General features: G+C 42.8%; 1 protein-coding gene and 1 long non-coding RNA gene across 2 annotated transcripts; both read left to right on the top strand.

Moving 5' to 3' along the window:
• Positions 1-799: 799 nt before the first annotated feature.
• Positions 800-3,235, top strand: LOC115579928 (nuclear factor 7, brain-like). Its single transcript, XM_030413663.1, has 2 exons — positions 800-887; positions 982-3,235. Exon 2 carries the CDS (start codon positions 999-1,001, stop codon positions 2,385-2,387), a length of 1,389 nt encoding a protein of 462 aa, XP_030269523.1. The 5' UTR covers positions 800-887; positions 982-998; the 3' UTR covers positions 2,388-3,235.
• Positions 3,236-12,041: 8,806 nt separating this feature from the next.
• Positions 12,042-14,131, top strand: LOC115580886 (uncharacterized). The gene is made up of 3 exons (XR_003983950.1): positions 12,042-12,311; positions 13,527-13,617; positions 13,747-14,131. It is a non-coding gene; the product is annotated as an uncharacterized LOC115580886 (long non-coding RNA).
• Positions 14,132-15,357: the final 1,226 nt, after the last annotated feature.

Genomic DNA, 15,357 nt, shown 5'->3' with positions numbered 1-15,357 from the left:
CACCTTGACTTTCGTTGCAATTTCTCTGCAGGAAAGACCTACATTTTTAATTGGTATGATGGTCTGTCTCTCTTCAATTGTTAATTGCCTTTTTTTCACCATTTCTACAGCATCACAACTTTCTGCAGTACAATACTGTTCAAATAATACTCTTGAGGGTGTGGTACCATAGTGTGTTCTGACAAGACTTTTATGCATTCAGAGGGAGTTGTAACTAATCAAGACCAGTTGGGACACCTGTAGGAACTGGTAGCAACAACTTTCATGGCTTGATCCACCTCCAATGCTGCAGAACAGCTTTAAGGTGTTAACACATTTCCTGTTCCCTGAAAAAGGCCTTTTAGTATCATTCTGAAATGTGCATTATTTTTCAGTTTTGGGTAACCTCACCTTTTTCTAACCTCTGGCAGTTTAGCACTGACAATTCTACCATTTCAAGCTATTCACTGGAGCTGACCTGCTTCAATTTCAATAAAAAACTGGAAAAATTGGGGTGTTCTAAAACGTTTGACTGGTAGTGTAAGTAATAATATGATAGAGCCCACTACAGTTCAGTCAGTGCTGGCGCTGGTTCTGATGGGTCTACAACAACAACAACAACAACAAGTATATCAGATTACAGTACTTTGGACTGTAACACTCCCTGAGTCACATGTGAACCAACAGCATTCCACAGACGTCTGACAAAGCTCCGCCCACTCCTGACTCACCTGAGACAAACCAAGAAACTGTTTGTTGGTGTGTGTGTGTGTGTCGCTTTGGTACAGAACCACGAACAGACGATCAGATCCACCTTCAGACTGAAGTAACAACGTCCTTTGAGTGAGTTCATCTACAGGAGAGAGGAGGAGGAAACTACAACACTGCAAACGCTCTACACACTGAAGGTGAGTCCGACCAGAACCAGAACTCAGAGTGAACTTCAGTGAAGTGAGTAGGAAGTGGAGCTGTGACTGACTGTACTGTCTGCTGTGTTCACAGCGTCACTCAGAGACAAAATGGCTTCCAGGTTAGAGGAGGATCTCTGCTGTCCTGTCTGCATTGACGTCTTTAAAGATCCTGTCATCCTGTCATGTAGCCACAGCTTCTGTAAAGACTGTCTGCAGAGCTGCTGGGCAGAGAAACAGATCAGAGAGTGTCCAGTTTGTAAGAGAAGATCTTCAAAAAACATTATACCTCCTAACTTGGCGTTAAAGAATCTGTGTGGGACCTTCTTACAGGAGAGAGATCAGAGAGCTTCAGAGGATCTCTGCAGTCGGCACTCTGAGAAACTCAAACTCTTCTGTCTGGACCATCAGCAGCCGGTGTGTCTCGTCTGCAGAGACTCAGAACAACACACCAACCACAAATTCAGACCCATCAATGAAGCTGCACGACAACACAAGAAGAAACTTCAGGAAACTCTGGAGCCCTTAAAGAAGAAGTTAAAGGTTTTGGAGGAAGTGAAAGTGAAGTTTGATCAGACAGCAGAACACATGAAGGTCCAGGCCCGACACACAGAGAGGCAGATTAAGGATCAGTTTAAGACGCTGCAGCAGTTTCTAGAAGAGGAAGAGGAGGCCAGGATGGCTGCACTGAGGGAAGAAGAGGAGCAGAAGAGTCAGATGATGAAGGAGAAGATGGAGGCTCTGAGCAGAGAGATAGCAGCTCTTTCACACACAGTCAGAGCCACAGAGGAGGAGCTGAGAGCTGAAGACGTCTCATTCCTGCACAACTACAAGGCTGCAGTGGAAAGAGTCCAGCAGCGCCCCCTGCTGGAGGATCCACAGCTGCCCTCAGGAGCTCTGATAGACCAGACCAAACACCTGGGCAACATGAGCTTCAACATCTGGAACAAGATGAAGGACACGGTCTCCTACACTCCTGTGGTTCTGGACCCAAACACTGCTCATGCAAACCTGATCCTGTCTGAAGATCTGAGAAGTGTAACTGTAGGAGAGAGACAGAAGCTTCCTGATAATCCAGAGAGGTTTGATTATTACAGCTCTGTCCTGGGCTCTGAGGGCTTTAACTCAGGGACTCACAGCTGGGACGTCGAGGTTGGAGACAGAACACTCTGGATACTGGGTGTTTTAGCAGAGTCTGTCCAGAGGAAGGGAGACAAACTGTCTGATGTTTGGGGAATGGTGTTCGATGAAGGTAAATACACAGCATGCTCACCATCAGATCCAGACACTGGTCTCATAGTGCAGAAGAAGCTCCAGAGGATCAGAGTGAATCTGGACTGGACCAGAGGAAAGCTGTCGTTCTCTGATCCTGATACTAACACACACCTACACACCTTCACACACACTTTCACTGACAGGATGCTTCCATTCATTAGCACCGGTGATGAAGTGAAGATATCACCCCTGAAGGTGTGTGTGAGAGTGAAACAGAGCAGGTAAAGAAGTATTTCCTCTCTGGAAAGTTGTCCCTTGAATAAAACTTTCTCTCTCTGCAGTAGAAAGACAAATCATTTTGAACTTGATGCTACATGAGCAGAGAAAACAGAGTAAAAGGGCTGTGGTGTTCACTTCTACTCAAAAGGTAGAAAGACTACAACACCCAGAGTGCACAGCGCTGCACCGGATTGGACCGGGCTTGGTTCCGGCTCAGAGAAAGTTCTGAAAGAGGAGACAATGAGGCGGCTGGATGGTGACGAATAATATTGTGTTCACAACACCGCTGTTGATCCAATCATCTGCTCCCCCAGTTGACTGCCAATTTGTGCACTAGCTAACTTTACCAACACTGCTAAAAAAAGACAGTTGAGGTACTTTTATGGTAAAAGACCTTAAAAGAAGTTTTTCTTTTATATTTTTGTTTTTCAAAATGAGCAGAAACAGAGGTCCCCTCTTAGATAGTAGAGGGATGTAGTGCCCTGTTGGTTATATATGTGTGTGTGTGTGTGTGTGTGTGTGTGTGAGGATGGGCACAAACAGATAAAACAGTTTTGTTGTTTATGTTAGATTATAATGTTTACAAACAATAAGCTGTGCCTCAGGGGTAGAGGCTGTGTCTTCTTATCAGAAGGTTGCTGGTTTGATTCCCCTGGTCTGCATGTTGAAGTGTCCTTGTGCAAGATACTGAACCCCAAACTGCTCCTGATGTGCTGGTCAGCACCTTGCATGGCAGCCGCCACCATCAGTGTGTGAATGTATGTGTGAATTACTGTAGTCACTTCGGACAAAAGCATCTGATAGCAAGTTATATTACATGAAATTTTTGTGAAAAAAAAAAAAATATATTAAACGATCCAAAATACGGTAAATGTACCTTTTTTCTCCTTTTGATGTGATAATATTCTGACTACCTACCTGAAGATTTAAAAGTGATAAAAATAATGTAGTTAGACAACTTATAATTATGACTATCAGAAATCCTTACAGAAGTCCTTCACGTGATACAAAGTACTGATACCAAAAAAATACTGTGATGTAACTACTAACACTACTGTAAACACTCTGTGACAAGTTAAAGTCCTGCATTACAAACAGTAGTAACATTAAAGTTTTTATGTTTGAAGCATTTTGTAATTTAAAAGATGTTCATACTAAAATAATTTAAAGTAAATCTTCATAATTTTCTAAATGATTTACCAGCTAATCATTTCAGCTGTACTTTGATAAACTGTAATCTGAAAAGTAACTGTAACTTAAGCTGTCAGACAGATGTAGTGGAATAAGAAGTATGAAGTGACATAAAATGGAAACAAGTAAAGTAACTGTAATGTGGTGCTGACACACAGTACAGTACACGAGTAAATGTACTTTAGCTCTTCTACAGATTGTAAACTGATTACAGAGTGTCATGATTTAAGAATAAATAAATATAAACTTAATGTTATTCTTTACTTTATGAAATGTTTATATCTGGTTTATTTAGTTTATTTGGAACAAAGTCTGATAACTGTCACTTCATGGTCGAGGTTATTAGTGGATCTGAGGTCCAATGAGCTCACACTGCCCCCCTGTGGAGAGGCTGTGAACTGCAGCATCAGTGTGTTTGTGTGTGTGTGTGTGTGTGTGCACAAACAGACAATTTAATTAATAACTTCATGTTTCGTTGTTAAGATCCCACAACATTTTTTAAAATTCCAGTCTATTCTATGAGGGTTAGGGTAAGTTAATATTAATGTTAATGTTTGTGATAAAATACATATATTAAATGATTCAAAATACTGTAAATGTACCTTTTTTTCCTCTTCTGTCGTATTAGAGTCAGACTGATTCTGGCTCTATGTGTTTTCAGTCTCCATCAGTTGAACTCTGCTGTCAATCGTCTGTTCAGTGAGAGGACGAGTCGTTCTGTATTTAAGTTGGACGTCTCAGTTTGGGTTCATGTGATGTTGTTGACTGAAGTACTGAATCTCTCTCTGCTGTATCTCCCTTCATAAAGGGTCAAATCTGCAAACATAAACATGCAAGAATAAAAAAAATAACCAAACAATCAACAAAGACAACAGAAGAGATGAAGACAGAATCATAAATGAAGTGACAGTGAGCTCCAGACATGTTTGATAGCTGCCTGGATGTGATGAGTTCTGCAGGTTGTGCAGCCTGCAGGCTTTGGAAAGTTTGGAGTCCACTGGTACCTATTTGCAGTGACACTTTTTCAGGAATTTCACATGTCTGGACCCAGGGTGGAGGTTGGGTCCAAGGCAGGCCTGCAAAGTGAATGGGATAAATCCGAGGTGAAATTTGTTTCAGGGCCAAAATTGTCCAGGAGGTGTTGAGGACCATATTTCAGGCCGTTTGGAGTCCATTGGTACGTATTTGTAGTGATACTTTTTAGAAAATTTCACATAACTGCATCTATGGTACGGGTTGGGTCAGAGGCAGGCCTGTAAAGTGAATGGGATGGATCAGAAGTGAAATTGGAATAATTTCAGGGCCAATGGTGTTACTCCAAGAGGTGTTTAGGAGCATATTTTGGGCCGTAAAGAGTCCACTGGTATCTACTGTATTTGTAGTGACACTTTTTTGAATATTTCACATACCTGGACCTAAGGTTCTGAGGCAGGCCTGCAAAGTGAATGGGGGCAAACATCAGCTCTGGTTACATTAACAGCTAAGAATTATCTCTCAGACAACTTGTCAATGTTTTTGTGTCAAACCGAGGACAACGAGATGGTTTCTGTTCCAGCCCGATGATAAACGATCTTTTCTATCACATGGAGCTGCTCCAGAGACAAAGAAGGTTTGAATTCAACTGTTGTTTTCTTTCAATTTTAACTTTCATCCCACCTTGGTAGGCTTGATGTTCTCCTTCAAACTCTGCAGATGAACATGTAAAATGACTGACGGACACTTTTATTGAATATTAATAATTTGTATTCTTATTATTTACACAAACTGTGTTCGTGGTCAAAGAAAAGACCAAACTTCCCTGCCAACCTGTTAAATGATGAAGAAATTATGAGGGAATGAAAAATAAGAAGAAGGTAATTAAATTGTTGTCAGAATGAAAATAATTTAAGCGTCAAACATTCAGGACGTGATGTTGGTGAGATGTTTTCATATGATCAGATAATCAAAACCACTTCAGTTCTCCACCTCCAGACTGTCCTCATGTTGCACCAAAATGTATTACACGGCTCTTCTCAATGCTGTAGAATGCTCCATTCACTTGAATGAGCCTTCCCAACGTTCGGTGGTCAATTATTTTTTGTATAATTGACCGCTGCTTAGCATATTTGACCACTGTCAAGGAAACTGGCCTTTTTGCCTCTCATTCACGTATTTCATAGCACTCCATGCGCTAAAATCTTTGTTCCGTGATTAGTCCAGTCACTTATCACCCCAGCGTATTCGGTCGCTAAGCGACGTCAGCTGATCTGTAGCCTACTTCATATCGGAAAAACGTACTCCTAGGCCACTAGTATGTATGAGTTTCACATTTACTTTAATATTTTTGGAAAATACGGTGATTTCAACTCTTGGCTAAAGGCTGAGTTGTCATCACTGGTCAAGAAAAGAAAAAGAGAGGAAAGCAGCGAAGAGGGAGAAGCGACAAGGCACAAAGTTTTGGATGACAGAGATGTTGATGAAATAGAGGAGGATCGACACAAACTAAACACAAAGAAGAGCACAGTATAGGCCATGTCAGTTTTAAAAGACTGGTAAGAGGACTTGAATTTCAGCGGACGATTGATCAGCTGTGTTCTAAAGAATGTTCTATTCAATGTCTTTGTCGCTGGTTTGGTGAACTATACTTCTCTGCTGAAAAACACTGTGATTGGTAACAAATAATTTGTAAAAAGACACATTGTGTCAAGTTTTTCTTCGTGTTGGCAAGTCACTGTGTAATAAGCGGGATAATGTATAGAACGGCAGTCATTATCGTGAAAATAAGTTTGTCCTGTCAGGACTTTTTTTCCTAATAATCACCGCCGTTCTAAAGAAAACAAAGATCCTCATTGGCAGATTTTAGACCAAGGGTGGGGAGCCTTTTTCCTGTCCAGGGCCATTTTAATTTTCATACCGTCCCTAAGGGGCCATGACATTTTTTTTTTTTAAAGGTAAGCAGCTCACAACATAATTTTTATGGCCAAGTTCGGTAGCTACCAGCGACTCTCCATCAGCTCCCAGGCCGACAGCCCCCTTCGGTCTTTCGTTGGATGCCAGGCAGACACCTCCCAGTGGTTCCCCGTTGGCTCCCAGGCCTGATTGACATCGGCTAGTGGTTCTTAGTCGGCGGTCCCATCGACAACTGCCAGTGGTTTCCAGCTGGCGGCCCAGTCGACGGCTACCAGGCTGACACCTTCCAGTGGTCCCATGTCGGCTCTCAGGCTACCTCCTTGTAAACATCTGTCGGCTGCCAAGCTGACACCTCCCAGTGGTTCTCCGTCGGCTCTCAGGCCGACAGATCCGTGTGTACCTCTGTCGGCTCCCTGGCCGACACCGCATTTGGCAGCCCGGTCGACATCTGCCAGTGGTTCTTAGTCGGCGGTCCCATCGAAAAATGCCAGCGGTTTCAAGTCAGTGGCCCAGTTGACATCTGCTAGTGGTCCCCCGTCGGCTACCAGGCCGACACCTTCCAGTGGTCCCATGTCGGCTCTCAGGCTGATACCTCCTTGTAAACATCGCATGGAGGTGTCAGCCTGAGAGCAAGTGGAGAACACATCTCCAAGTGGTTCTCCACTGGCTCTCAGGCTGACGCCTCCGTGCAATGTGTACCTCCCTCGGCTCCCAGGCCGACACCTCCTTGTGAACCTCCATCATCTCCCAGGCCGAAAGCTGCCAGTGGTCCCCTGTCGGCTTCCAGGCTGCCAGACGCCAGAAACTCTCCGTTGGATTCCAGGCCAACAACTGCCACTAATCTGCCAGCTGCCAGTGGTCCCCCGTCAGCTCCCAAAGCCAACACTTCCCAGTGGTTCTCCGTTGGCTCCCAGGCGGACACCGCATTGTGAACCTCCACCAGCGGCCTGGCTGACATCTGCCAGTGGTTCTCAGTCGGCGGTCCGATCGGCATCTGTCAGTGGTTCCCCGTCGGCTTTCAGGCCGACACCGCCTTGTAAACATCTGTTAGATCCAAGGCCGACACCTCCATCGGAGGATCGAAGGCTGCGACCCTGCCTTCGGCCTCCTGAGGATCTCAGCCCTCGTCTCCACCCTCCCAGCTTCATTATGACTTTGTTTATTTTTTTGGATTCTGTTTCTTCCTCTGTTTGATTTGAACTTTGCTTTTTGTTGTAGCTTTAGTATCTTTCTGTTTTAGTCCTGTTGACTCCATTTTGGTTTTTCTGACTTTTTAGTTGGGTTTGGAGTTCAGCTTTGGTTATAATCAAAGCACACCTTTTGTTCTCCCTTATCTTGCCTCCTGTGTGTCTGCATTTAGGTCCACTTTTTAGTTTTCCCCTTTAAACCATGACATAAATATCTCAGTGTGGTTCAATCTGAATCCTTTCATACAGACACAAATCAATTAAAATGAGATATGTTAAATGAACGTTTGTAGATTGTTTTTGGATCAAGGCTGGATAACAAATAAACAGAACATGAAGATATTGGTGCCCAAATAAAAGTGACGATATTATGAAGTTAATATAATTTGAGGTTAATATTTCCTCTGGACAAGTATCAGAATATTATGAACCTTCAATATCAGTAATATAATAGAGAACACTACAGTTCAGGCAGTGCTGGCACTGGTTCTGATGCGTCTACAACAACAACAACAACAACAAATGTATCACATTACATTTCCAGCAATGAATCAGTACTTTGGACTGAAACACTCCCCTGAGTCACATGTTAATCAATAGCATTCAGCAGCTGTCTGATAAAGCTCCGCCCACACCTGAGACAAACAGGAAACAGTTTGTCGGAGTGTGTGTGTCTGTGTCTCTCTTATACGCATACCATGAACAGACGATCAGATTCACCTTCAGAGTGAAGTCACAACGTCTTCTGAGTGAGTTCATCTACAGGAGAGAGGAGGAGGAAACTACAACATTGCAGACGCTCCTCACACTGATGGTGAGTCCGACCAGAACCAGAATCAGATTCTAAAGGAGGAAGTGGAGCTGTGACTGACTGTACTGTCTGCTGTGTTCACAGCGTCACTCAGAGACAAAATGGCTTCCAGGTTAAAGGAGGATCTCTGCTGTCCTGTCTGTCTTGACGTATTTAAAGATCCTGTCATCCTGTCATGTAGCCACAACTTCTGTAAAGACTGTCTGCAGAGATGCTGGGCACAGAAAGAGATCAGAGAGTGTCCAGTTTGTAAGAGAAGATCTTCAAAGAAGATTATACCTCCTAACTTGGCTTTAGAGAACCTGTATGAGAACATATTCCTGGAGAGAGATCAGAGAGCTTCAGAGGATCTCTGCAGTCGGCACTCTGAGAAACTCAAACTCTTCTGTCTGGACCATCAGCAGCCGGTGTGTCTCGTCTGCAGAGACTCAGAACAACACACCAACCACAGATTCAGACCCATCGATGAAGCTGCAAGACAACACAAGAAGAAACTTCAGGAAACTCTGGAGCCTTTAAAGAAGAAGTTACAGGTTTTGGACAAACTTAAAGTGAAGTTTGATCAGACAGCAGAACACATGAAGGTCCAGGCCCGACACACAGAGAGGAAGATTAAGAAGCATTTTAAGAGACTGCACCAGTTTCTAGAAGAGGAAGAGGAGGCCAGGATGGCTGCACTGAGGGAGGAAGAGGAGCAGAAGAGTCAGATGATGAAGGAGAAGATGGAGGCTCTGAGCAGAGAGATAGCAGCTCTTTCACACACAGTCAGAGCCACAGAGGAGGAGCTGAGAGCTGAAGACGTCTCATTCCTGCACAACTACAAGGCTGCAGTGGAAAGAGTCCGGCAGCGCCCCCTGCTGGAGGATCCACAGCTGCCCTCAGGAGCTCTGATAGACCAGGCCAAACACCTGGGCAACCTGAGTGTCAACATCTGGAACAAGATGAAGGACATGGTCTCCTACACTCCTGTGGTTCTGGACCCAAACACTGCTCATGCAAACCTGTTCCTGTCTGAAGATCTGAGCAGTGTGACTGTAGGAGGGAGACAGAAGCTTCCTGATAATCCAGAGAGGTTTGATTACAACTGGTCTGTCCTGGGCTCTGAGGGCTTTAACTCAGGGACTCACAGCTGGGACGTCGAGGTTGGAGAGAGTACAGACTGGACATTGGGTGTGTTAGCAGAGTCTGTCCAAAGGAAGGGAGACGAACTGTCTCATGTTTGGGGAATAATGTTAGACGAAGGTGAATACTTGGTGCGGGCACCATCAGCTCCACTCACTGATCTCGTAGTGCAGAAGAAGCTCCAGAGGGTCAGAGTGAATCTGGACTCGGACAGAGGAAAGCTGTCGTTCTCTGATCCTGATACTAACACACACCTACACACCTTCACACACACTTTCACTGAGAGGATGTTTCCATTCATTGAGACAGTGGATCAGGTCCCAGTGAAGATATCACCCCTGAAGGTGTGTGTGAGAGTGAAACAGAGCAGGTAAAGAAGTATTTCTTCTCTGGAAAGACGGCCCTTAAATAAAACATTCTCTCTCTGCAGTAAAACGACAAATAGTTTTGAACTTGATGCTACATGAGCAGAGAAAACAGAGTAAAAGCGCTGTGGCGTTCACTTCTACTCAAAAGTTAGAAAGACTACAACACCCAGAGTGCACAGCGCTGCACCTGATTGGACCGGGCTTGGTTTTGGCTCAGAGAAAGTTCTGAAAGAGGAGACAGTGAGGCGGCTGGATGGTGACGAACAATATTGTGTTGCAGCTGAACAGTGATTGTTTCTTGTTTCTTTAAAGGTGTTTTTGAAAACATTCAGGCTCTAAATGTGGCGTTCCATCTCGTCCTTCCATCACATTCATGTCACAACACCGCTGTTGATCCAATCATCTGCCCCCTCAGGTGGTTGCCAGTTTGTGCACTAGCTAACTTTACTAACACTAACTAAAAAGAACACATCTGAAGTGATTAAATGGTGAAAGACCTTAAAAGAAGCTTTTCTTTTCTATTTTTGTATTTTTTTTCAAAATGAGCAGAAACAGAGGTCCCCTCTTAGATAGTGGAGGGATGTAGTGCCCTTTTGGTTATATATGTGTGTGTGTGTGTGTGAGTGAGTGTGTGAGGGTAGGCACAAACAGATAAAACAGTTTTGTTGTTTGTTTGATATTGTAAAATTTACAAACATTAAGCTGTGACTCAGGGGAGAGGCTGTGTCTTGTTATCAGAAGGTTGCTGGTTTGATTCCCCTGGTCTGCATGTTGAAGTGTCCTTGTGCAAGATACTGAACCCCAAACTGCTCCTGATGTGCTGGTCGGCACCCTGCATGGCAGCCGACACCATCAGTGTGTGAATGTGTGTGTGAATTACTGTAAGTCTCTTTGGACTAAAGTGTCTAATAATTAGTAGTAATTAAAATTAAAGTTTTATTACATCTATGAAATGTTTGTGATAAAATGAATATATTAAACGATCCAAAACACTGTAAATCTTTTTTCTCCTCGTGGTGTAATAATATTCTAACAAAACTACCTGGGATTTAAAAATAATGTAGTTAGACAACTTACAGTTCTGAGTATCAGAAATCCTTACAGAGGTCCTTCACCTGATACCACAAACATACTGTGATGTAACTCCTAACACTACTGTAAATACACTGTGACAAGTTAAAGTTCTGCATTAAAAACAGTAGCAACATTAAAAGTATATATGTTTAAAGTATTTTGTAATTCAAAGAATATATATACTAAAACAGAGTTAGAAATTCATCATTTGAGGGGCAAGGCCATTTGGCCTTTAATTTATCTATTTATTTTTTTTTAGGGGCACAAAGGCCACTGAGTAAAATTTTATTATTTACCTTTCAGACTGATACCATAACATCCTAATTGAAAATAAAACATGGATTATATAATCAAACATTTTTTAATATCAATATCAAGTAAATGTTATATTAGAAAACATTTTTTTCAATTTTTTTAAAGGGTTAGGTGATTTTGGTGACACTACACTGAATATTATTGAAGTTATGGAATATTTTTCACAATAGAAATTCCTCAAAATTATGTCAAAGCACATTTTTCCAAACAAACAGTTATATAACAACCAGCAGGAGACCACTGATGTGTGGAATAATTTTGGTGACACTCCACTGAATAACAGTGACGTTATTAAATATTTTTTGTATTATCTCTTTTCGGTGTTGCACTTTGTAGACGGTCCCTGCGCCCTCGCCTCACAGACAGCTGACCACAGAAACCAATGTGATGATGAGACTCCACCTGCACGAACCGCGAACTCATCGAAGTTACTGTGAGTGACTACTGTGCACTCAGGTGCCTGTAATTCAAGGCAAGAATACTAAGCTGACCGGGCCAGGGGCACAGAGGCCGCTGTGGCTGTACGATTCGATTTTTATATGAGGCATCAAAGCCAAAGTGAAATTCCCACCTGTTGGAGCCATTTTTTTAGTTCATTTTCTTGCTCATTTAAATATGAGAAATGTCACCATCTGGTGTTGACCAGTGGTGATACTGAAAGACCTTTATAATCAGGCCACTAAGTACACGCAGGTGTGCAACAGTGAATGCCAGGAGAGCACACAGTCTTTTTACTGCTTTGCTCTGCTCTGCTCTGATTTGTTTTTTGATTCTCGATAATTATCGAAACAATATAGAACGCTATTTTTGGATATCAATTGATAGATGGATATTGCCGTACCTTTGTTCAGTTTTACCTTTAGTTAATTCAATTTATTAGATGCACGTCAGAGCTCAGAGCCAACACATGCACACACTCAAACAACCCACTCATAACCAAAGGGATGGACTACAATCAACTTCAACAAACCAAGTAAGTGCAATAACAAAAGGAAACTTGAAGCACGTAAGAAGAACTCTTGATGGCATAAAGGCTTTAGCTAAGCACCAAGTAAGAAAGCTATTGACCTAACACCACCCTATACTAAAATAATTACAAATAAATGATTCTAAATGATTTATCAACTAATCATTTCAGCTGTACTTTGATAAACTGTAATCTTGAGTGTAACTTGTAACTAAAGCTGTCAGACAAACGTAGTGGAGTAAGAAGTATGAAGTTACATAAAATGGAAACACTCAAGTAAAGTAACTGTAATGTGGTGCTGATACACAGTACAGTACTCGAGTAAATGTAGTACAGAGTGTTATGATTCAAATATAAACATATAAAATAATTATCTGTTTGTTTGTGTGTTTGACAAAGTTTGTTAAAGTTTTTTAGCAAACAAAAAATGCTCATAAATCAGCTGTTTCTTCGTGTATCTCTGATGATTTACAGCTTTTGATTGTGTTACCGTGGCAACACAAGGTGTGTGTGTGTGTGTGTGTGTGTGTCAGTCCAACACACCTCTGAGAGTCCAGCTCACATTCCTGAGGATTACACCACTTTACAGCTCTGCTCACCTGTCAGAGGGAACTCCCTCTTCATTACCTGCAAGACACACACACACACACACACACACACACACACACACACACACACACACACTGTGGTTATCTGTGCAGCTCATAAAGGATCATTTATGTTTTATAAAGTCTGATCTGTAAAGGAGATCAGTGTTGGACTTCATACTCTATCACACGTTTTGTTCTCCAACATAAAATCCATCATTAAACGTCCCACAGTCGAGGTGAAAACTAACTAACTAACTAACTAACTAACTAACTAACGAGTGTCTGAGTGAGACTACAGAGGCTGTCGGGGACATTAAACATCCTCACAGCGAACACGGAGACTCATCTACTCACTAGATGTTTTAAAAATGACAATAAGGTTTCAAACCTCTGTCCAATACGGAGGTGTGAGTGTGGAGGGTTAATATACCTGAAGCACCTAATGATCGAGATGAAACACAGCTCTTTATAGTGTGTCAGAGAAACAAGTGACAGGGACCACTAAATGATGATTAATCCAGTTTGTATTGCATTGCATTTATCAGAGATAAACACTGAGTCCTGAAGTGTCACTGAGCAGATACTAAAGATGGTCTCACTGTTTTCACTGTGGCCTACATTTTATTCCCAGTCAAGTCAAGGAATCCTTAAAAAGTGAAAAGTTGCAGAGCTGGCACATCGTCGTGATCACCAGGATCAGACTCTCAGCGTGTCTTTAAAAGGTGAGTGGAGTCTGTTCCTGCTGCTGCTGGAGGCACCGACACAGAGAAAACAATGGAGCTTTCCGTTTCCCATTAACGTTTCTGTCCGCAGCAGTTTCCTCTTTAAGTGTTTCGTGTTATGTAACACAGGAAAGAATGCAGAGTCCATCCGACCAGAGCCAGCAGTCAGAGGTCCACTGTGTGACAGCGGTGTTGTGATCGGCTGAGGAGGGAGGAAAGCCCGAAAGTGACCAAACAGAACCGATTCATTCATTAATGGAAGAACAAGTCTGTTTAAAGGGACAGTTCACCCAAAACATCACAACTCATCATCTCCTCCTCCTGATGATGAACGTCAGGTGAAACCCCAGATTGTCTGAATAATCATCATTTAAACCTTTTTAAGATGAAGACTTCTCTGTAGCTGCTGAGCTAACAGTGTTAGCCTGCACGAGCTCCACCGAGCTAAAACATGTTATTTCCTAAATCCCCGAGTGGTTATTGATCCTGAACGTATTCAGACCTGAACACATTGATCCTCGTCAGCACTGTGCATCTCATGTCACTGTTTTATTTCACAGTGCTGACGAGGACTGTTTTATTTCACAGTCCTCGTCAGCACTGTGAAATAAAACAGTGACATGAGATGCAGCAGAGTCACTGAGAAACAGTGGATATGATTCATGATCTGATGTGAACACATGAAAATCAATCCGCACACATCATGTTTACACTTATTGTCTCTGCACAACTACACTCCTTGTTGTCTTATCATTCATGTACAAACATGTAGAGACAGACATATTCACATGCACCTGATCTCTGCTGTACAATATTCTTTTTCTGCACACTGTTGTATTATTATTATTTCTTATACATTTTATTTCCTAATAACTACATCATGTACCTGCTCTGTAGTGGAGTCTGAGTGAACGTGTGTAGCTGGAGTGACATTAAACCTGTTGATGTGGACAGAGAGCTTAATATTTCTCCCTGTCTGCACAAACTCTCCAGATCTACATCTCTCTGTCTCTGATGAACTCGTCTGGCTGATTCTCTGATCCTCTGTGAGTCTCTGAGACTCTGTCAGGAGTGTGTTGAACGATTTCCAGCAGCTGATCTGATTGTCACGGCGCCGACTTCCTGTTTTGATCCAAAGATCTGACCTGAAGTTCATCTACAGTTTCTCTTCTGCTGACTGATTCAGTCCAACGTTTTCTGTCTCAGCTTCACACCAACAGACAGAAGATGTTCCTCTACCTGTAGGTGTGCACAGGTGAGGATGGTGGACGGGACCAGCTTCACTGACTTCTGTTAATATTCACCTACAGTGTGATAAAGTGGGAGCGGTGAGGTGGAAGACAGAGGACCCACCCACCTTTACAACCACGGCTTCAGGTGAATCACTGCAGGAAGTAACATCACAAAGGGGGGGGGGGGGGGGGGTGATCAAAGCTGGTGACACCGACATTACTTTCATTACACCATCAAGGCCGCAGTGACAAATGTAACTAAGTACATTTACTCGAGTATTGTCCTCAAAGGTCCAGTGTGTAGTATTTGGAGTATTTAGCGCCAACTAGCGCTCACCCCTCCCCTTCTGAAGACATATGAGAAGCTCCAGAGGCTACGGTGGCCCCTCAGGGACAACAAACTAATTCTGACCATCAAAAGAAATTATGGAGCAATGTGAAAAATATTCACAGGATTTATTAACCAGGCGATGAGCAGACTTCTCCTCAGTTCATCTGTCTCACTGCT

The sequence above is a fragment of the Sparus aurata genome, chromosome 4 (assembly GCF_900880675.1).
Source record: "Sparus aurata chromosome 4, fSpaAur1.1, whole genome shotgun sequence".
NCBI classification, from domain to species: domain Eukaryota; kingdom Metazoa; phylum Chordata; class Actinopteri; order Spariformes; family Sparidae; genus Sparus; species Sparus aurata.
Note: the sequence above shows the minus strand (reverse complement) of the source record. Positions and strands in the feature narration are given on the sequence as shown.